Consider the following 20,877-nt stretch of genomic DNA (forward strand, 5'->3'; position numbering starts at 1 on the left):
TGACTTGCCCAGGGTCACCCAGCAGGCAAGTGGCAGAGCTGGGATTAGAACCCATGACTTTCTGATTCCCAGGCCCTTGCTTTATCCACTAGGCCACGCACGCTCCTGACCCCATCCTCATCCTCAATATTAATTGTGACAATTAATTAATTGTCCTCTAGACTGTAATCTCGTTATGGGTAGGGAATGCGTCCACTAATTCTGTTGTATTGTACTCTACCAAGCACTCACTACAGTGCTCTGCACATAGTAAGCACTCAATAAGTACAACTGATTGTTAAACTTGCACTCTGTGCCAAACACTATTCTAAGAGCAAGGATTGATACAAGATAATCAGGTCAGACACAGTCCCTGTCCCACTTAGGGCTCACAGTCCAAATAAGAAGGAGAATGGTCATTTAATTCCCATTTTACAGATGAGGGAACTGAGGCACAGAGAAGTGAAGTGGCTTGCCTTAGTCACAAAGCAGGCAAGCAGTAGAGCGAAGATTAGAACTCAAGTCCCCTGACTTCCTATCCAATGCTCTTTCCACTAGGCCATACTGCTTCTCAGCTGCTCCCCAGGAGGGAAGAGGTGCATAGGGGAGAGAGTGGGAAGAAGATGAGAAAGGGAGATAGGCAAGTGTCTGTATCCATTGGGTTCTTGTAACCTGCAGCTCAGGATTTCTGAGAAGCAGCATGGCCTAGTGGATAGTGCACGAATCTGGAAGTCACTTACCTGCTGTGTGATCATGGGAAAGTCACTTCACTTCTCTGTGCCTTGGTTACCTTATCTGTACAACAGGGATTAGGACTATGAGCCCCATATGGGAAAGGGACTGTGTCCAACCTGATTATCTCATACCTACTCCAGTGCTTAGAACAGTACTTGCCACACAGTAAGCGGTTAACAAATACCATAATTATTATTGAGAAGCTTTGTGGCCTTGTGGAAAGAGCACAGGCCTGGGAGTCAGAGGACCTGGGTTCTAATTCTGCTCCACCACTTGTCTGATGTGTAACCTTGGGTAAAATACTTAACTTCTCTGTGCCTCAGTTACCTAACCTGCAAAATATGGATTCAGTACCTGTTCTCCCTCCTATTTAGACTGTGAGCCCACTGTTGGGTAGGGATTGTCTCTATATGTTGCCAACTTGTACTTCCCAAGTGCTTAGTACAGTGCTCTGCACACAGTAAGCGCTCAATAAATATGATTGATTGACTGATTGATTGTGGGACAGGGATGGAGTCTAACTTGATTATCTTGTATCTACCCCAGTGCTTCACACATAGTAAACACTTAATAGATACAATAAAAAAAAACCTCTGCTAATAATAATGATGAGAATAATACTTATTTTGGTATTTATTAAGCACTTGCTGTTTGCCAAGCACTGTGCTGGGATAAAGATAATCAGATTAGACATAGTCTTCTGTCCTAAACAGGGCTCATAATCTAAGAGGAAGAGAGAACAGGTATTTTATTCCCATTTTTATGATGAGGAAACAGAGGCTCAGAGGGGTTAATAAATTAATTAGTCAGTGGGGTTTATTGAGCACTTACTATATTTACAGCACTGTACTAAGCACTTGAGAGAATTCAAGAGAACAGAGTTGGTAGGCATATTCCCTGCTCCTAGTACGCTTACATTCTAGAGGGGGAGACAGACATTAATATAAATAATAATAATGATGGCATTTGTTAAGCGCTATGTGCCAAGCACTGTTCTGTGCATTGGGGTTTATACAAGGTAATCAGGTTGTCCCACGTAGGGCTCACAGTCTTAATCCCCATTTTACAGATGAGGTAATGGAGGCACAGAGAAATTAAGTGACTTGACCAAAGTCACATAGCTGACAAGTGGCAGAGGCGGCATTAGAACCCATGACAGCTCACTCCCAAGCCCATGCTCTTTCCACTAAACCACTCTGCTTCTCAATATAAATATGATTAATAAATATGTTGCCAACTTGTACTTCCCAAGCGCTTAGTACAGCGGTCTGCACACAGGAAGTGCTCAAGAAATTCGATTGAATGAATGAATAACTGAAATAATATATAACTTATAGCTATGTACATAATATGTGCTTTATAGCTATGTACATAAAAATGACAAGGCCACACAGCAGGTCATTGGGAGAACTGAGATTAGACACTCTCTTGACACCCAGTTGTGGTACAGGGACATTTTGTAACGATAGGTTTCCTAGCGCTGTTAGGAATTTAGCAACTTCCCCTTTGAGTTCCCTCAAGATTCTTGGGTGGCTGCCATGAGGTTTCTCTGAGTTGTTTCCATTTTGGGAAGCAGCATGGCCTTATGAAAAGGGCATGGGAGTGGGAGTCCTATCATAAACAGCGTGGCCTAGTGGATACAGCACAGGCCTGGGAGGCAGAAGGACCTGGGTTCTAATCCTAGCTCTGCCATTTGTCTGCTGGGTGACCTTGGGCAAGTCACTTCACTTCTCGGTGCCTCAGTTACCTCATCTGAAAAGTGAGGATTAAGACTGTGAGTCCCACGTGGGACAGGGTCTGTGTCCAACCTGATTTGCTTTTATCCACCCCAGCGCTTAGTACAGTACCTGGAACATCATAAGTCCTTAACAAATACCACAATTATTATCAGCTTGTGTCTACCCCAGTGCTTGGTACAGTTCCTGGCACATAGTGAGTGCTTAACAAATACCATAAAAAAAGTCAGAAGATGTGGGCTCTAGCCCTGACTCTGTCACTGGCCTGCTACGTGAAGCAGTGTGGCCTAGGGGATAATGCATGGGCCTGGGAATCCAAATCCCAGCTCAGCCACTTGTCTGCTGTGTGACCTTGGCAAGTCTCTGCCTAAATTACCTCATTTGTAAAATGGGGATTAAGACTGTAAGCCCCATGTGGGACAGGGGATGTGTCCAACCTGACCACTTTGCATCTACCCTAGTACTAAGGACAGTGTCTGGCACAAAGTAATTGCTTAACAAATACCATTTTAAAAAAGCAAAAAATCCTGGGCAATTCCTTTAACCATTCAGGGCTTGTTTCCTCATCTGTAAAATGGGGATAAAATAACTGCTTTCCATGCTTTTAGGCTGAGTCTGTGTGTTAGGGACTGGGTTAAATTTGATGACCTTGGGTCTGAACCAGAGCTTGGCACACAGTAGTAGTAGACGCTGCCAGTGGTGAGACTGCATATCTCTGTGTCAGTATCTTGGAGATACTTCATATCCTTCACATCTGATAGATGATCACTCTCACCCGCTTCAAGGCCCTATTAAAATCACTTCTCCTCCAAGAGGCCTTTCCCGACTAAGCCCTCATTTCTCCTACTGCTTCTCCCTTCTGCGTCATTTTTGGTCATGGATCGAATCTTGGCTTCGCCACTTGTCAGCTGTGTGACTTTGGGCAAGTCACAACTTCTCTGGGCCTCAGTTATCTCATCTGTAAAATGGGGATTAAGACTGTGAGCCCCCCATGGGACAACCTGATCACCTTGTGACCTCCCCAGCACTTAGAACAGTGCTTTGCACATAGTAAGTGCTTAATAAATGCCATTATTATTATTATTATTATTATTATCTTTGTACCTGGATTTGTACCCTTTTTCCAACCCACCCTAAGGTCCACGGCCCTAATGATTTTTAATGTCTGTCTCCCCCTCTAAACCGTACGCCCTTTGTGGACAGGGTGTAACAACCCTGTTCTATTGTACTCTCTCAAGACCTTAGTATAGTGTTCTTCACACATTCAATAAATACTGATGATGATGAGGATGATGGGTAGGAAATATGTCTACCAATTCTGTTATTTTGTACTCTCCCAAGGTCGTTGTGGGCAGGGAATGTGTCTGTTATATTATTACTTCATCCTCTCCCGAGCACTTAGTACAGTGCTCTGCACACACTAAGTGCTCAATGAATACAATTTATTTATTGATTGATTGAATGACAGAATGTCATATTCACTTGGTCCTTGCAAATACCACCTTCTCCGGTATATTACCATTAGAGTGGGCATTGCTTAGATCCCACTGATGCTGAGAGGGAAGACTTAGTTGATAGAGCATGGGCCTGGGAGTTGGAAGGACTTGGCTTCTAGTCCTGGCTCTGCCACTTGTCTGCTGTGTGACCTTGGACAAGTCATTTCACTTCACTTCTCTGGGCCTCAGTTACCTTATCTGTAAAAGGAGGATTAAGAGTGTGAGCCTCATACGGACAGGGACTGAATTTGGCCTGATAAACTTGTTTGGACTCCCTTCGCTGCAGCCTTCCCTTGTCCTCCATCTGGCTCAGTCAGAGGACCTGGGTTCTAATCCAGGCTCCACCATATTCATTCATTTATGCAACCATATTTATCGAGCACTTTCTGGGTGCAGACTGCTAGTACTAAGCTCTTGGGAGAGTACAACAATAAACAGACATATTCCCTGCCCACAACAAGCTTACAGGCTAGAGAGATCTGCTGTGTGACCTTGGGCAAGTCATTTCATTTCTTTGGGCCTCCGTTACCTCATCTGTAAAATGGAGATTAAGAGTTTGAGCGCTTTATGGGACAGGGACTGTGCATCTACTCCAGGGCTTAGAACAGTGCTGGCCACATAGTAAACGCTTGACAAGTACCATAATCATTATTACTATTATCATTATCTACCCCAGTGCTTAAAACAGTGCTTGGCACATAGTAAGTGCTTAACAAGTAGATAGAGCATGGGCCTGGGAGTCAGGAGGTAATGGGTTCTAATCCTGGCTCTGTGATTTGTCTGCTGGGTGGCCTTGGGCGAGCTGCACCACTTCTCAGTTCCCTCATCTGTAAAATGGGGATGAAGAATGTATGCCGTTGGTGGGACATGGACTGTGTCCAACTGGATTTGTTTGTATCCACCCTAGAGCTTAGTACAGTGTCTGGCACATAGTAAGTGCTTAATAAATACCATTATCACTATTATTATTATTATTATTATTACTCTTTTTGCCACCAGGGTGTGCTCAGGACTCATTATTGCAGCAGTGGTGATTCGCATGGAAGCCATCCACTCTCTCACCCAGTCACCCTGCTCCCAGCCCAGGGAATCGGTTGGCACAGAGAACGGGTGCAGAGTGAGTTCACAGAACAGAATGTCTCTGAGACCTCAACAGCAGTAGTCACCACAATTCCCCCCTGGGTTGATAAGCCACTTTAAAAAAAAAAGTTTTTGTTACATGTTTACTCTGAGCCAGGCACTGTACTAAGCTTTGGGGTAGAAACAAGTTATTCAGGTTGGACACAGTCTATGGCCCACGTGAGGCTCACAGTCTTGATCCCCATTTTCCAGATGAAGGAACTGAAGCACAGAGAAGTGAAGTGACTTACCCAAGGTCACAGAGCAGACAAGTAGCGGAGCTGGGATTAGAACCCGTATCTTTCCGACTCCCAGGCCTGTGCTCTATCCACTAGGCTATGCTGTTACATTCATTGTTCATTCATTCATTCATTCAATCGTATTGAGTGCTTACTTGTGCAGAGTACTGTACTAAGCGCTTGGGAGAGGACAATACAGCAACAGTCACATTCGGATGATACTCAAGTAACTTAGAACTGGTGGGAGGTGGCTACAGGGAGGGAGTGCGGAGGGAATCTTTTTTTTCTTGCAAAAGCCAGAAGCGAAGAACCGAAGAACCATAATAGCAACATGTTCCTTACACAGCATCAAGACGGGAGCTGGAAACAAGCCAGAGCATCAGGGCAGGCCATGGGAAGACAGGATGGTTATTTATGGTGCATTTATGGTGCAGAATGAGGTACACAATAAATGCTGAACACTGCTACCACTAACGCTCAGGGAAGAAATAGAGTCAAGCAGTTAGAACAACAGAACAGAAGTAAAGAAAACAGTGTAGCCGAGTGGAAAGAGCACAGGCTTGAGAGTCAGAGAACCTGGGTTCTAATCCTGGCTCCACCACTGCTCTGCTGTGTGGCCTTGGGTAAGCCACTTCCCTTCTCTGTGCCTCAGTTTCCTCATCTGTAAAATGAGGATTAATACTGTGAGTCCCTTGTAGGACACGGACTATGTCCAACCTGATAAACTTGTTTCTACCCCAGCGCTTAGAATGGTGCTTCATTCATTCAATCATATTTACTGAGAGCTGTGTGCAGAGCACTGTACTAAGTGCTTGGAAGAGTACAATATAACAATAAACAGACACATTCCCTGCCCACAATAAGTGCTTAACGAGTACCATTATTATTATTATTCTTACAGAATCGTCACCTCTGGGCAGATTTGAAGATTTGATCTCAGCAACTGATCCACTGCAAAGCCACTTCCTGACAGCCACTGTTCCAAGACAAGGGGCCTCCAGACTCCGTCTCCACGAGCCATCGGCCACCCAACAGCTTCATCCGTTGGGTGGCCATGACGTCCACCCAAGCCTGGACTGCCCACTTGTTGGGCTTGCCAATGTTGGGCAGAGGAGTCATGAGGAGAAAGCAGTGCTTGTAGGCGGTGAAGCAGTAGTGGGGGATAAGTGAAACAGCATAGCCTAATAGATAGAGCATGGGCCTGGAAGTCAGAAGGATCTGGGTTCTTAATCTTGGCTTTGCCACTCGTCTGTTGTGTGACCTTGGGCAAGCCACTTCACTTCTCTGGGCCTCAGTTACCCCATCTGTACAATGGGGATTTAGACTGTGAGCCTAGTGTGGGACAGGGACTGTGTGGAGCCCAATCACCTTGTGTCTACCCCAAGCGCAGAGTTCAGCGCCTGGCACATAAGTAAGCACTTAACAAATATCACAATATTTTAAGTTAATAACCAGAATGACTTAATTAACCGGTATCTACTCCAGTAGTCAGCACAGTACTTGGCACATAATAAGGGCCTAAAAATGCAATTATTATCATCACTATAATTTGGCTAGTATGGCGCAGAGTGAAGTACATAATAAATGCCTAATACTGCTCTGTGGGGTGAGGGGGCCACAGGGAGGGATGAGTCTTTGGCCCCGGGAAGCCCCCTGGGCACTGCCCCTTCTCTTGGGATTTTTCACTTTTCTCTCATTAGGCTCATAAAGCTGAGGGGAAAGGACAAAAAGAGGGACAAGGGGTGAAAAAGCATCAGCATGATTCAGTGGATAGTGCCCAGGCCTGGGAGTCAGAAGGACCTGGGTTCTAATCCTAGCTCTGCCACATAATAATAATAATAATAATAATAATAATAATAATAATAGTATTTGTTAAGTGCTTACTATGTGCCAAGCACTGTTCTAAGCACTGAGGTAGATACAAGGTAATCAGGTTGTCCCACGTGGGGCTCACAGTCTTAATCCTAATTTTACAGATGAGGTAATAATAATAATAATGATAATAATGATGGCATTTGTTAAGTGCTTACTATGTGCCGAGAACTGTTCTAAGCGCTGGGGTAGATACAAGGTAATCAGATGGTCCCACGTGGGGCTCACAGTCTCATTCCCCATTTTACAGATGAGGTACCTGAGGCACAGAGAAATTAAGTGACTTGCCCAAAGTCACAGAGTTGATAAGTGGCAGAGCTGGGATTAGAACCCACGACCTCTGACTCCGAAGCCCATGCTCTTTCCACTAAGCCATGTCGGATCTGTAACCAAGTCATTTCACTTCCCTGGGCCTCAGTTCCCTCATCTGTAAAATGGGGATTAAGTGTGTGAGTCCAGTGTGGGACAGGGACTGTGTCCAACCTAATTAACTTGCATCTACCCCATCCTCTGGCACCTACTAAGCACTTAACAAATACCACAATTATTATTATTATTCTCTGGTCCTCAGTTCCCTCATCTATAAAATGGGTATTAAGTCTGCGAGGCCCATATGGGACAGGGGTTGCGTCCAACCTGATTAACTTGTATCTACCCTAGTGCTTGGTACAAAGTAAGGGCTTAACAAGTACCATAATTATTATTACCACTAGTACTCAGGGAAGCAACATAGCCTAGTGGGTTGAGCACAGATCAGAAGCAAGGGAAGCAACATAATTAGTGGAAAGAGCACAGCCCTAGGAGTCTGAAAACCTGAGTTATAATTCCTGCTCTGCCACTTGCCTGCTGGGTGACCCTGGACAAGTCACTTAACTGCTCTGAGTCTCAGTTTCCTCATCTATACATGGGGATTCAATACCTGTTCTCTTTTTTACACAGTCCTTTGTCCTACCTGTGAGGCCCAGATGGGACAGGGACCATGTCTGACTTTATTATCTTGTATCTGCTCCAGTGTTTAGTACAGTGTTTAAAAAATATTATTATCTAGGTTCTAATCTACTTGCCTTTTGGGTGACCTTGGGCTCACTTAACTGCTCAGTGTCTCAGTTTCTTCACCTGTAAAATAGGGGTTAAACACCTGTTCTCTCTTTCATTCATTGATTCATTCAATCATATTTATTGAGCGCTTACTGTGTGCAGAGCACTGTACTAAGCACTTGGGAAGTACAAGTTGGCAACTTATAGAGACGGTCCCTACCCAACAACTAGGCTCTGAGCCCAGTGGGAGACAGGGCCTGGGTGTGATCTGACTTTATGGATATGATAATGGATATGGTAATATACCATGGATATGGTAATATATTACGGTAATAATAATAATAGCATTAGCCCAGTCTTTGTCACATAGTTAGTGCTTGACAAATATCAGTTATCATTTTTTACCCTCCCAGGTGCCAGACTCCTTATAAAAGCCCAAATGCTATTTATCGGGTGCTCCCTGTGGGGAACGTGTCCAAACCAATTATCTTGTATCTACTCCAGTGCTTAGTACAGTGCCTGGCACACAGTAAGTGCTGAACAAATACCACAATTATTGTCATTATTGTTACAGAGTACTATGCGCTTGGTAAAGGAGGACGCTAATACGATCAGGACTGGTTCTCCGCCCATGAAGAGCTGACCCGACCCCAGCCCATCCCCCTCCCTCATCCCCTAGCCTTCCCCTTTGGGCAGGGGAAACAGACGAGAAGAAGGTGGAGGAGGGGACACAAGTACAAACCACAGACAGGTTTATTGACCCCAAGCTGAAGCCCCATCCAGTGAAGGCCCGGCGGGGTAGAGGGGGTGGTGGGAAGATGGGGACGACTCTCCTGATACAATACCTTGGGGGATGGGGGGCGGAGAGGGGCCTGGGGGCTGGCAATGGAAGGGCAGGGGGAATTCTCGGCCAACCCCCTTGGCACATGAAGGGGGGGAGGCACTTGTTGGCACAAGTGTAGTGTGTGGATGCCCTGGAAAGGGGCTGGGGGTGGGTAGGCTAGTCAGAGAGCTGCAGGGGTCCAGGCTGCTGCTGCTGGAGGGAGGGGAAGAGAGCTGCCCCCGCTCCATCACCGCCTCCTTCCCCAGGTCTGTCCCCATGGACTCAAGTTGTGTGGGGAGGGGGTCAGGCAAGAGGAAGGAAAGGGCCATTTCAGCCATCCCCCTTCCTCAGGGCAGCCCTACCCTTCCGCAACAAACGTCCCTCCTCTTCATCCACCTTCACCACCGCCCAGTCCTGCTCCCTGGTTGGGGAGTCTAACCAAGCTCCTGCGGCCTTCTGCGCTGGGCTGAGGTGGAGGTGGCTGTTCCTACAGGCATCCAGCCAGGACTCCTCCCCACTCCCGGATATGCTCCCTGCCACCAGGGTGGGGAGGCCCCAGGCTGGCAGAGGCCCCAGGCTGGCGCTGGCTGCAGGCTGCAGGCCTTCTGGCCCACAGTCCCAGAGGATGTCTGGGCGGTGCCGTCTCCAGCGTCAGTGGCCGCTTTGGTCCGTCAGCGGCACAGCTGCGGACAGAGAAACCCATCGCTCCACCAGACCTGAAGTTCCAGCCACGAGACAGGGGCCAGTGGGCCAATGCCAAGCCTCGGGGTAGCCCTTCCCTCTGTCCTTTTAGTCAGAGGGCCAGTGGAGGGGGCGGGCATCCAGAGATCAGGATTGGGGGCACTGGGGGTGCCGTAGGCCTTGTGCCTCCTCCACACACCCGGGAGGTGAGAGGCAGAGGCAGAATCTGGTTGTGTGAGGGCAGAAAACAGAACACACTAAGGGGGAGGGGATGCCAGGAGTGCCAGGCTCTGTATATTTACAGGGGGAGGGGTTGTTGTCTCTAAGTGACTGTGTGAGCGAGCAGCCTGGGTGGACACAAGTGGAATCGGTGTAGGAAGAGTGTGAAGTCACATGTGTGGGTACAGCCGGCTCTGGAGTCAACCCACACCTCCACAGTTACAAGTGAGGAGGGGACAGGTTGTGTGAGTGTGTGTTTGGTGTGTGTGGGTGTGTGTGGGTGTGTGTGCACATGCACTCAATCCCAAGCCCTGCAGATGCCTGGCTCCTCGTGTTCCTGCCCACTGAGAGCAGAAAGATGGGGGGGGGGGGGGGGCACCGGAGCAAGGTTCCAGATGCTCAGCTGAGCCGGTGGGCACAGGTCCACACCAGTGCCACCTGGGGATCCAGACAGCGGGAGGCATAACTTACGATAAATAAAGGGGGCACAGGGGCGCTGGGGGCCCAAGGGGCGCTGGGGGCATCAGTAGTATCGACCCGGATCCTGCCAGTTTGTGACCCACTGTCTCTTGTTGGGGGGCGGCCCCCTTGGGGGCCGGTACCGCTCCTCCTCACGGATACGCACTGCATGGTACTTGGGCATGATGCGGTAATACTGGGTCCTCTTGAAGAAGTTGAACTGCAGGTGCGGGGGTGACAGTCAGCACGAGCTACCCAGTCACCCTGCCGCCACCCAGAGAGTTGTGCCCACCCCTGCCCATCTCCCACCCAACTGATGCCTAGGCCCTCGTTGCCAGGGCTGTCCAGCAGTGTCCAGCGATGTCCAGCTTCTACCCCTCCTCAGTCCCTGGGGCCAGAGTCCCACAACAAGAACCGGGGGACCCTCCACAGCCCAGCCCTCCACAGATGGAGACTCCCCAGTAGCTTGTCCCGCCACAACCGCAGGCAGACACAAAAGTAAGGAGAGGGAGGAGAAAAAGCAAAAGGAGAACCAGGAGAGGGAAGAGGAGGAGGAGAGGCAGGAGAGGGAAAAGGAGGAAGAGAAGGATGAGAAGCAGAAAAGTGAAAAGGAGGAGAAGCAGGAGGAGGAGAAAGGAATGTGAGGGAGAGGTCAGACACAGGGGCAGCTGACCAGTCTCTCATCTTCTTTGCCCTTCTGGATGACCATGGGAGGTGTCAGGGAGCAGGGTGGGATTGGGCACTGCCACCCTGCATGTCCAGAATGCCTAGGGACTCTGACTGCTGTGGGAGTGCCTTTTCCCCGTAAGAAAGAAGGGGAGACTCAGGGGCAAGAGAATCAGTATGGCCGATCTTCCCCTCTAGACTGTAAGCTCATTGTGGGTAGGGAATGTGCCTGTTATATTGTACTCTCCCAAGCACTTAACACAGTGCTCTGCAAACAGTAAGCACTCAATAAATACACCTGGCTGACTGACTCACTAGTGGAAAGAGCCCAGGACTGGGAGTCAGGAGAGACCTGAGTTCTAATCCTTACTCTGCCATTTGCCTACTGTGTGAGCTTGGACAAGCAGTCACTTCACTTCTCTGGGCTGCAGTTTCCTCATGCAAAATGGGATTTAAATACCTGCTCTCTCTCCCCCTTTTGGATTATGAGCCCAATTTAGGACAGGGGTTGTGTCCGGTTTGGTTATAACTTACCAACCCCAGCACTTAACACAGTGTTTGGCACATAGTAAGCACTTAACCACAATTATTAGAAGAAGTTAGCCATGGTCCACTCAGGGAAGCCCTCAGGACAACATAAGATGTAATCTTAAGGGAATAATTTATCCTCTCTGGGCCTCGATTTCCCCTTCTATCAAAGAGAGAGAATCACCCCATTCTTCCTTCTGGAGAGAGGGAGAAGACACTTGGGGCAGAGAGGAAAGAAGCCCCCAAATAGTCAGAGAGCTACAGAGCAAAGACTCTGCAGCTGTTGGAGGGATTGGACCCTCCTCAGCCAAATGCCTGCAGAGGCAGACCCGTCCAGGAGGCGGGATGGGGCCGGTGGGAGACCGGGACACCTGGGTCCCGTCTCCAGTGAGCACAACGGGGGGCTGAGGGAGCAAGGTCTGTGGCAGAGAAGAGAGGCTGGAGGGAGACAGAGCAGGACAGAACAGGTGAGAGGCGAGGGCCGGAGGGGCTCCCCGCAGTAGTCGTTACCCGGGGTGGGGGTGGGAGGGGATTCGGGCCAGGTGGCTAGTAGTCATCGGTCAGCCGCTCTGTCTCAGATGGCTGGCTCCTCATCTCTGCTCGCTGGCCCTTGGCCTCGTACAGGGCCCGGGTGCTGGCTCGCTTGAAGAAGCCACACTGCGGGGACGGAGTGGAGGGAGACACATCCTGAGCCAGAGCGGAGGGAGACTGGGGGGCCAGGGAGGGAGTTTGGGGCTGGGAACTAGGACGCCTGGGTCCTGTGCTGGGAGGACAGGAGACCAGGATGCCTGAGTCCTGCACTGGAAGGCCTGGAGACCAGGACACCTTGGTCCGGTGCTGGGAGGACTGGAGACCTGCATGCTTGGGACCTGTATTGGGGGACTGGAGACCAGGAATCCTAATCCTTGATCTGGGAGACTGGAAACAAGGATGCCTGGGTTCTGTGCTGGGAAAACTAGAAACTAGAGCACAGGTTCTGTGCTGGGGACCTGAGAAGGGGGTGGATTTCGGGACGGGGACCAGGACATCTGGGTCCCGCCCGAGGTGGGAGAAGCAGCATGGCCTAGTGGATAGAGCACGGGCCTGGCAGGCAGAAGGACCTGGGTTCTAATCCCAGTTTTGCCACTCGGCTGCTGTATGACCTTGAGCAAACCACTTCACTTCTCTGGGCCTCAGTTACCTCATCTGTAAAATGGTAACTGAGCCCCTGTGGGACATGGACGGTGCCCAACCTGATTAACTTAGATTCTACCCCAGCGTTTAATACAGTGCCTGGCACATAGTAAGCACTTGACAAATACCATAAGAAAAGGCTCCTTAAAGGCAGGGAACCTGTGTCTTTGCTTTTGATGTCCTCTCCCAAGTGTTTAGTTCAACACTTTGCTCTCAGTAGGTGCCAAGTAAATATCACAGACAGATTGTTTCATCGAAGAGGTGGGCTGGTCTCAAGGCTGTCCAATTCTGTCCAAAAGGATCTCGGGGCTAGAGACCAGGACGCTTTGGTTCGAATCCTATCCTGGGAAGTTTCAGGACTGGAGATGAGGATACCTAGATCCCAACCCTGTCCAAAGAGGATCTCAGTGCTGGAGATCAGGACACCTGGGTCCCAATTCCATCTAGAAGGGTCTCAGGGCTAGAGACCAGGATGCTTGGGTTCGAAACCTGTCCTGGGAAGTTTAGGTAGGGAGGCCAGGACACCTGGACTCTTGGATGGGAAGGCCAGGACCCTGGATTCCTGGATGGGAACTGTTTCTCCTTCTTGGGGCCATCAGTGTGGCTACAGTGCCTGTCTTCACTGGCTGGGGCTGAGGCAGGTGGAGGAAGGGCAGGGAGCAATGACTCTGGGGGCATGAGGGTGAGGAAGCCGGGAATGATGGGGAGAGCAGGAATGTGGGAGAAGGGATAGGAAGGGGGAGGGTAGTGGGGAGGAAGGGGGAAGGGAGGAGCAGGGGAAGGGTGAGGGTGGAGTGGAGTGGGGAAGGGCATGGCAAGGCATGGGGATGAGGGAGGAGTGAGGGGGAGGAGCACAGGGAGGGGGCAAAGTGGGGGAGAGGTGAAGTAGCATGGACTAGTGAATACAGCATGGGCCTGGGAGTCAATTGGTCATTGGTTCTAATCCTGACTCCGCCACTCGTCTGCTGGGTGACTTTGAGCAAGTCACTTCACTTCTCTGTGTCTCAGTGACCTCATCTGGAAAATGGGGATGAAGACTGTGAGCCGCACGGGGGACAACCTGATCACCTTGTATCCTCCCCAACGCTTAGAACAGTGCTTTGCACATAGTAAGCGCTTAACAAATGCCATCATTATTATTCTCTGTGCCTCAGTTACATCATCCGAAAAATGGGGATTGAGACTGGAAGCCCCACGTAGGACAGGGACTGTGTCCAACCCAATTTGCTCGTGTCCACCCCAGCGCTTGGTACAGTAGCTGGCACGTAGTAAGTGCTTAACAAATACCACAATTATTATTATTATTATTAGAGGAGCACGGGGAAGGGAGACTGACCTTCCAAAGCAGAAGGACGATGAGGCCCAGGAGCAGTAGACCAGCCCCCACGGCCACGAGCACCAGCCACAGGTCAATCTCGGCCGGCAACTCCTCAGTCAGCTCCGAGTCAATGTCCACAGAGAACTGGGGCGGGAGAGCAGGGGCGGGGTGGGGGGAACAGGATGCCAGGGGGTGACTCGAGGGACGGTGGCCCTGCATTCCCACTTCTCCCAAGCAAGCAGGCACACAGAGAGCCAAAAGCAGAGGAAATCCCCATTTTCAACCGTCAAGTCATTCGGTGACCAGCTCAGAGCTCAGCGTCTCAAATTCCTAGAAGACAAACCCCCTCTCCCTGGCCCCACGCCACTCCCCTGCCTCCCTTGGCCACCCACGGAAGCCCCTCACACTCCTCTTGGCACAGAAATCCTTCTTAGGTCTAGCCCAAATCCATCCTGCTATGGTTTAACCTGCTTGCTCTGGTCCCCTGCCCACTGCCCCAGCCACGATCCGCCCCCCCAACCCCGAGCCCGGCCACGCACTCGGACAGTCTTGTTGTCCATGTTGATGGAGGGGACACTGCTCCGCAGGTACAAGGTGGCCCAGCCCTCTACCCTGACCCGATCAAAGTCACTGTAATCCTGGGGACGAGAGGGAAGGCAAAAGTTGGGGTTAGATCCCCCTCCCCAGTACCTCCCCTCTCCAAACCCTGGGCCAAGGAGCGGCAGAGATGTATGCCCTTGTAACCTCATCGATCACAGTGGCTTTCCCTCAGGGCCCCAGCCGGACCACTGACCCTTTCCCAGAGGGAATTCAGCCCACCTCCCCACCCATCCCCTCCCCGCAGGACACCGCAGGCCAGACCTCAATGAAGGTGCTGTTCCAAACCCGGGCCGACACGGTCACGTTGGACAGGACCCATGCATCCGGAATGGGGCACTCGAACCAGACGCAGCGGGCAAGGCCATTGGCACACGTCTGCATGGGACAGGAAGGCAGGAGACTCATTCATTCAGAGAAGCAGCCTGGCTCAGTGCAAAGAGCACAGGCTTTGGAGTCAGAGGTCATGGGTTCAAATCCCGGCTCCACCAACTGTCAGCTGTGTGACTTTGGGCAAGTCACTTAACTTCGCTGGGCTCAGTTACCTCATATGTAAAACGGGGATTAAGACTGTGAGTCCCAGGTGGGACAACCTGATCACCCTGTAGCCTCCCCAGCACTTAGAACAGTGCTTTGCACATAGCAAGCACTTAATAAATGCCATTATTATTATTATTTTATTCATTTATTCATCTAAGTGCTTAGTACAGAGCTCTGCAAACAGGAAGCACTCAATAAATACAATTCCTTCATTCATTCAATCGTATTTATTGAGTGCTTCCTTTGTGCAGGGCACATATTTGTCCCTGGTACTCATTAAGCACTTACTATGATGTTCCCAGCACCCTACTACGCACTGGGGTAGAAAATAATAATAGTATTTGCTAAGTACTATGTTCCAGGCACTGTACTAAGCACTGGGGTGGATGCAAGCAAATTATGTTGGACACAGTGCCTGTCCCATGTGGGGTTCACAGTCTCAATCCCCATTTTAGAGATGAGATAACTGAGGGCCAGAGAAGTAAAGTGACTTGCCCAAGGTCACCCAGCAGACATGTGGCGGAGCTGGGATTAGAACCCAGATCCTTCTTACTCCCAGGGTCGGGCTCTATTCACTAGGCCATGCTGCTTCTTGCTGCCCACCCTTCACCATGCCCCCTCCCCAGGGCACCCCCATCCCGTTGTTGGGTAGAGACTGTCTCTATATTTTGCCGAATTTTACTTTCCAAGCACTTAGTACAGTGCTCTGAACACAGTAAGCACTCAATAAATATGATTGAATGAATAATAATAATAATGATGATTTTTGTTAAGTGCTTACTTTGTGCCAAGCACTGTTCTAAGCGCTGGGTTAGATACAAGGTTATCAGATTGTCCCACGTGGGGCTCATAGTCTTAATCCTCATTTTACAGACAAGGGAACTGAGGCCCAGAGAAGTTAAGTGACATACCCGAAGTCACACAGCTGACAAGTGGCGGAGCTGGGATTAGAACCCACGACCTCTGACTCCCAAGCCCGGGCACTTGCCACTAAGCCATGCTGCAAATCCGGTCACTTACCAGCAGGGTTTCAGACTTGGCTTTCTTGGCGGCGGCCAGAGTGATGGCAGGAGGGCTCAGTCCCCCAGGCTCCAGCTCCCTCCGGTTTCGGCGATGGTTCAAGGCAGCTCCGGGGAACTGAGCCAGGCACCAAAAGGGGAAAAAAAGAGAGGAGCGGGCAGGCTGCGGGCGGCAGTCCCTGCACTGGGAGACCCCTTGCAAGGCTGGAAAGCCCGGAGGGAGGTGGGAAGGGAAAGAGGGAGGGGGCCCAGTTCTGACACCTTCAAAGCCTTACTGAAGTCTCATCCCCTCCAAGAGGCCTTCCCTGACTAAGCCTTCCTATCCTCTTCCCCCACTCCCTTCTGCTTTGCTCCCTTTACTCACCACTCCCTCAGCCCACGGCACTTCTGTTCAGATCTGTAATTTATTTATTTAGTCAGTCAGTCAATCACATTTATTGAGTGCTTACTGTGTGCAGAGCACTGTACTAAGCATTTGGGAGAATACAATAGAACAGCGTGGCTGAGTGGAAAGAGCACGGGCTTTGGAGTCAGAGGTCATGGGTTAAAATCCCAGCTCCGCCAATTGTCAGCTGTGTGACTTTGGGCAAGTGACTTGACTTCTCTGTGCCTCAGTTACCTCATCTGTAAAATGTGGATTAAGAATGTGAGCCCCCTGTGGGACAACCTGATCGCCTTGTAACCTCCCCAGCGTTTAGAACAGTGCTTTGCACATAGTACGTGTTTAATAAATGCCATCATTATTATTATTATAACAGATGCATTCCCTGCTCACAACGAGCTTACAGTCTAGAAGGGGAGACAAACATTAATATAAAGTTATATTGTACATAGTAAGCGCTCAACAAATAGAATTGATAGATTGATGGGGGTCCTTGCTCTTCCTGGGGGGTTTGGGCCAGCCCACAGGATGGGGGGTGCCTTTCAGAATAAGCAGAACCAATGGGGAGGGGGTGGGGGGAGGGGAGTGGCAGTTTAGTCCACTAGTCACTTAAGCACATGCAAATGAACACGGGGCTGAGAAGGGCCCAGAGGATGGAGGAACCGAGGGATGGAGGGCACGAGAGGGGTCACCGGGTCCTTACGGTGAGGTTGAGGGGGTTGATGAGGTTGCCCGGAGGGTGGCACTGAAGGCTCCCGTTGCCGCGGACAGTGATCGCCGTGGGGTACAGGAGCCATTTTCCATTGGCCACCTCGTAAGGCCACTCCCAGCCCAGCACCAGGCTGCCCAGAGCAGCCAGGCCCTCTCCGGCCGGGCCCACCTATAGACGCATAGGTAGGAGTTAAGGGCGCCACCCACACTGCCCCCCTCACCCAGCCCTGGCACGCTTCCCCCCATTCCTACCCCTCACCTGGAACTCCAACTTCAGGGGGCTCCCCACATCCATCACGTTCCGCATGGCTGCTTCCCCCATCACCGTCCCGCCAAAATAGCTCTGCAGCCGGTAGGTGGTCCTAGGCCAGGAGGGGAGTGGGCACGGTGAAGGGTGGTACGGGTTGGAACAGGTTAAGGGAGGGAGGAGAAAGGTGGCAAAGGATGGGGGGAGGCTCCCAGGAGTGTCATGTCCCCACCCCACCCCCCAGCAGTGAACTGAGCAGCCAGCATCCCTCTGGAAAGCCCCAAGGCCAGCCAGGGCTGATGCCCTAAGGGATTGCTGAACCAGTCCATGGTGGGGAGGGGTGAGGAGGAGGGGACCAGTCAGAACTGGCCCAGGCCCCTCCCGGTCCCCTGTCCCCAGGGGAATGGCACATTCCATGTGGGAAAGAAGAACCAGAGACAGGCCAATTCTAGCCTCTTCATTCTGCAAGGAACTGACCTGTCTCCTGACCTCAAGCCCTTCCCAGGCCTATGTCCCTAGAGAATGCTAGGTTCCAGGCTGGCTGGGAGGCTGGAAATGGCCAGTCTCCCAAGGCCTCAGGCACATCAGGGCCACTGATGGGCATGGCTTCCTTCCTGCTTCCCACGAAGCTAGTCTGGCTATACCCAGACTTCAAGAGCCACCCCAATTGCCCGGCCTGGGGCTATCAATCCCAGCTCTGCCACTATGTCTGCTGTGTAACCTTGGGCAAGTCACTTCACTTCTTTGTGAGCCCACTGTTGGGTAGGGACTGTCTCTATGTGTTGCCAATTTGTACTTCCCAAGCGCTTAGTACAGTGCTCTGCACATAGTAAGCGCTCAATAAATACGATTGATTGATTGATTTGTGCCTCAGTTACCTCATCTGTAAAATGGGGCTTGGGACTGTGAGCCCCAGGTGGAACAGGGACTGTGTCCATCCTGATTTACTTATCTCCACCCCAGCACATAGTAGTGCGTGGCACACAGTAAGTGCTTAACAAGTACCATAATTATCATTACTATTATGAGGAGGAGGGAGTCTATGGCCAATGAGTGCTGAATCTGTATCTGGGTGAAAATCTCGCTGTGGGCAGGAAATGTGTCTGTTTATTATTATACTGTAATAATAATTATTATTATTATTATAATGGTATTCATTAAGTGCTTACTATGCGCAAGACACTGTACTAAGCACTGGGGTAGATATCAGCAAATCGGGTTGGATACAGTCCCTGTTCCACGTGGGCTCAGAGTCTCAATCCCATTTTACAGATGAGGTAACTGAGGCCCAGAGAAGTGAAGTGACTTGCCCAAGGTCACACAGCAGACAAGTGGCAGAGCCAGGATTAGACCCCATGACCTTCTGATTTCCAGGCCCGTGCTCTATCCACTGAGCCACAGCGCTCTCCCAAGAGCTTAGCACAGTGCTTTGCACAGAGTAAGTGCTCAATAAATACGACTGGATGAATGAATGAATGGGCACCAGGGGTAAGGGAAGGGACCGTCAGGGCCAGAAAAGGAGCAAGGTGGGTCAGGGGCAGGAATTTCCCACGGGGGCAGTCACCCACATGCTGAGTGAGGCTTGGAGGGTATAGTCCACTTGCAGGGTCACCGTCACGGGGGAGAGGTCCTCCTGGTAGCTGGAACTGTGGGGAAGAAACTGTCAGGGGCTGCAGAGGAGAAGGCTCTCGCACCAGTGAGTGGGATGATGGCAGAGGAGCAAAGCGGAAGAGGCCGGGAAAGGGCGGATCTCCCTCCTCCCTCCCCAACCCCACTGCGGGTACCTACGTGGACAGCTGCAGCTGGGTCACAATATCCCGGGTGTGCAGAGTGATCCCCACCACCTCAAAGGCAATCAGCAGCTCCATCTGTGGACAGGGGGTGGAGAACCAGACGGACAGACGGACAGAGAGACCCAATCAATCACCAATCGACCGAGAATACCGACTGACCGCCTACTGTGTGCTGATCAGTCAAGCAATCAATAGTATTTATTGAACACCTACTGTGTGTACAGCACTGTACTAAGTGCTTGGGAGAGTACAATAGAACAACATTACAGTTCCCTGCCCACAACAAGTTTACAGTCCAGAGGATGAACTTACAGTCTAGAGAATGCTGATGTTCTAAGTATTTGGGAGAGCAGGGTGGTCTAATGGAAAGATCCCAAACCTAGGTGTCAGAGAACCAGGGTTCTAATCCCGGCCCTGCCATGGACCTGCTTTGTGACCTAGGGCAAGTCACAACTTCTCTGTACCTTAGTTCCCATATCTGCAAAATGAGGATTCAATACCTGCTCTCCCTCCTACTTTTACTGTGAGCCCTGCATGGGACCAAATGATCTTGTATCTCAGTGTGAGCGGGGGGGTTTAGAGAAGCAGCATGGCTTAGTGGAAAGAGCAGAGACTTGGGAGTCAGAGGACGTAGGTTCTAATCCCAGCTCCGCCACTTGCCTAATAATAATAATAATAATAATAATGATAACATTTATTAAGCACTTACTATGTGCAAAACACTGTTCTAAGTGCTGGGGAGGTTACAAGGTGATCAGGTTGTCCCACAGGGGTTCACAGTCTTAATCCCCATTTTACAGATGAGGTAACTGGGGCACAGAGAAGTTAAGTGACTTGCCCAAAGTCACACAGTTGTTTGCTGTGTGACGTCACTAAACTTCTTTGTGCCTCAGTTACCTCAACTGTAAAATGAGGATTAAAAGTGTGAGCCCCACCTGGGACAACCTGATAACCTTGTATCCACCCCAGAACTTATAACAGTGGTTGGCACATAGTAAGTACTTAAATACCATAATAATAATATTATTATAATTAATATTATTATTAATAATTAATTATGTGTTATTGATTATTATTATTATGGTATTTGTGAAGAGTTCACTACGTGCCAGTAACTGAATTAATCATTGGGGTAGATACAAGCTAATCAGGTTGGACACAGTCCATCTCCCAAATGCCAAAGGGGTGGTCCCTCTCTCGGGGACACCCCAAGGGTTTGTTGTGGATCCTTTAGGGGAACGCCCTCACTCCACCCACGTCACAATAGACTCCCCATCTCACCTTCTGTTTCCTCTTCAAGGGGTTTCCCAGCTCACACAAGATTGTCTCATTGGCATGGCAGGCACCAGCCTGGGATTGAGGGGAACATAGTGAGACACCCCTCTACTAACTCCCCCGCAACCCAAACTTGGCCCCTACCCCAATCTCCCAATAGGGGGGCTCAGACAGGCTCCCCCTTCCCTGGGGAGAAAACTCAGGAGGTGCAGGGGGAGAGGGGCAGGGTTTG

The 20,877-nt window shown here is 50.3% G+C and overlaps 1 protein-coding gene across 2 annotated transcripts in view; it reads right to left on the reverse strand.

Annotated features, from left to right (window-relative positions):
- Nucleotides 1–8,949: 8,949 nt before the first annotated feature.
- ITGA3 (integrin subunit alpha 3) overlaps nt 8,950–20,877 on the reverse strand; it is a 44,946-nt gene continuing 33,018 nt past the window's right edge. Inside the window, exons 16-26 of one of the 2 annotated variants that reach the window (XM_038753353.1) lie at nt 20,652–20,720; nt 19,366–19,445; nt 19,146–19,223; nt 17,590–17,692; nt 17,323–17,499; nt 16,239–16,355; nt 14,943–15,056; nt 14,621–14,719; nt 14,100–14,225; nt 12,101–12,247; nt 10,541–10,616 (exon numbers count right to left, since the gene is read on the reverse strand). In XM_038753353.1, the coding sequence (XP_038609281.1) occupies nt 12,137–12,247; nt 14,100–14,225; nt 14,621–14,719; nt 14,943–15,056; nt 16,239–16,355; nt 17,323–17,499; nt 17,590–17,692; nt 19,146–19,223; nt 19,366–19,445; nt 20,652–20,720 (1,074 nt within the window). In that variant the 3' untranslated portion in view covers nt 10,541–10,616; nt 12,101–12,136. Of the gene's footprint in view, nt 10,617–12,100; nt 12,248–14,099; nt 14,226–14,620; nt 14,720–14,942; nt 15,057–16,238; nt 16,356–17,322; nt 17,500–17,589; nt 17,693–19,145; nt 19,224–19,365; nt 19,446–20,651; nt 20,721–20,877 lie in introns of both variants that reach the window. The other variant, XM_038753352.1, reaches the window with a different exon arrangement.

This window comes from Tachyglossus aculeatus, chromosome 11 (genome assembly GCF_015852505.1).
Source record: "Tachyglossus aculeatus isolate mTacAcu1 chromosome 11, mTacAcu1.pri, whole genome shotgun sequence".
Lineage (NCBI taxonomy): Eukaryota > Metazoa > Chordata > Mammalia > Monotremata > Tachyglossidae > Tachyglossus > Tachyglossus aculeatus.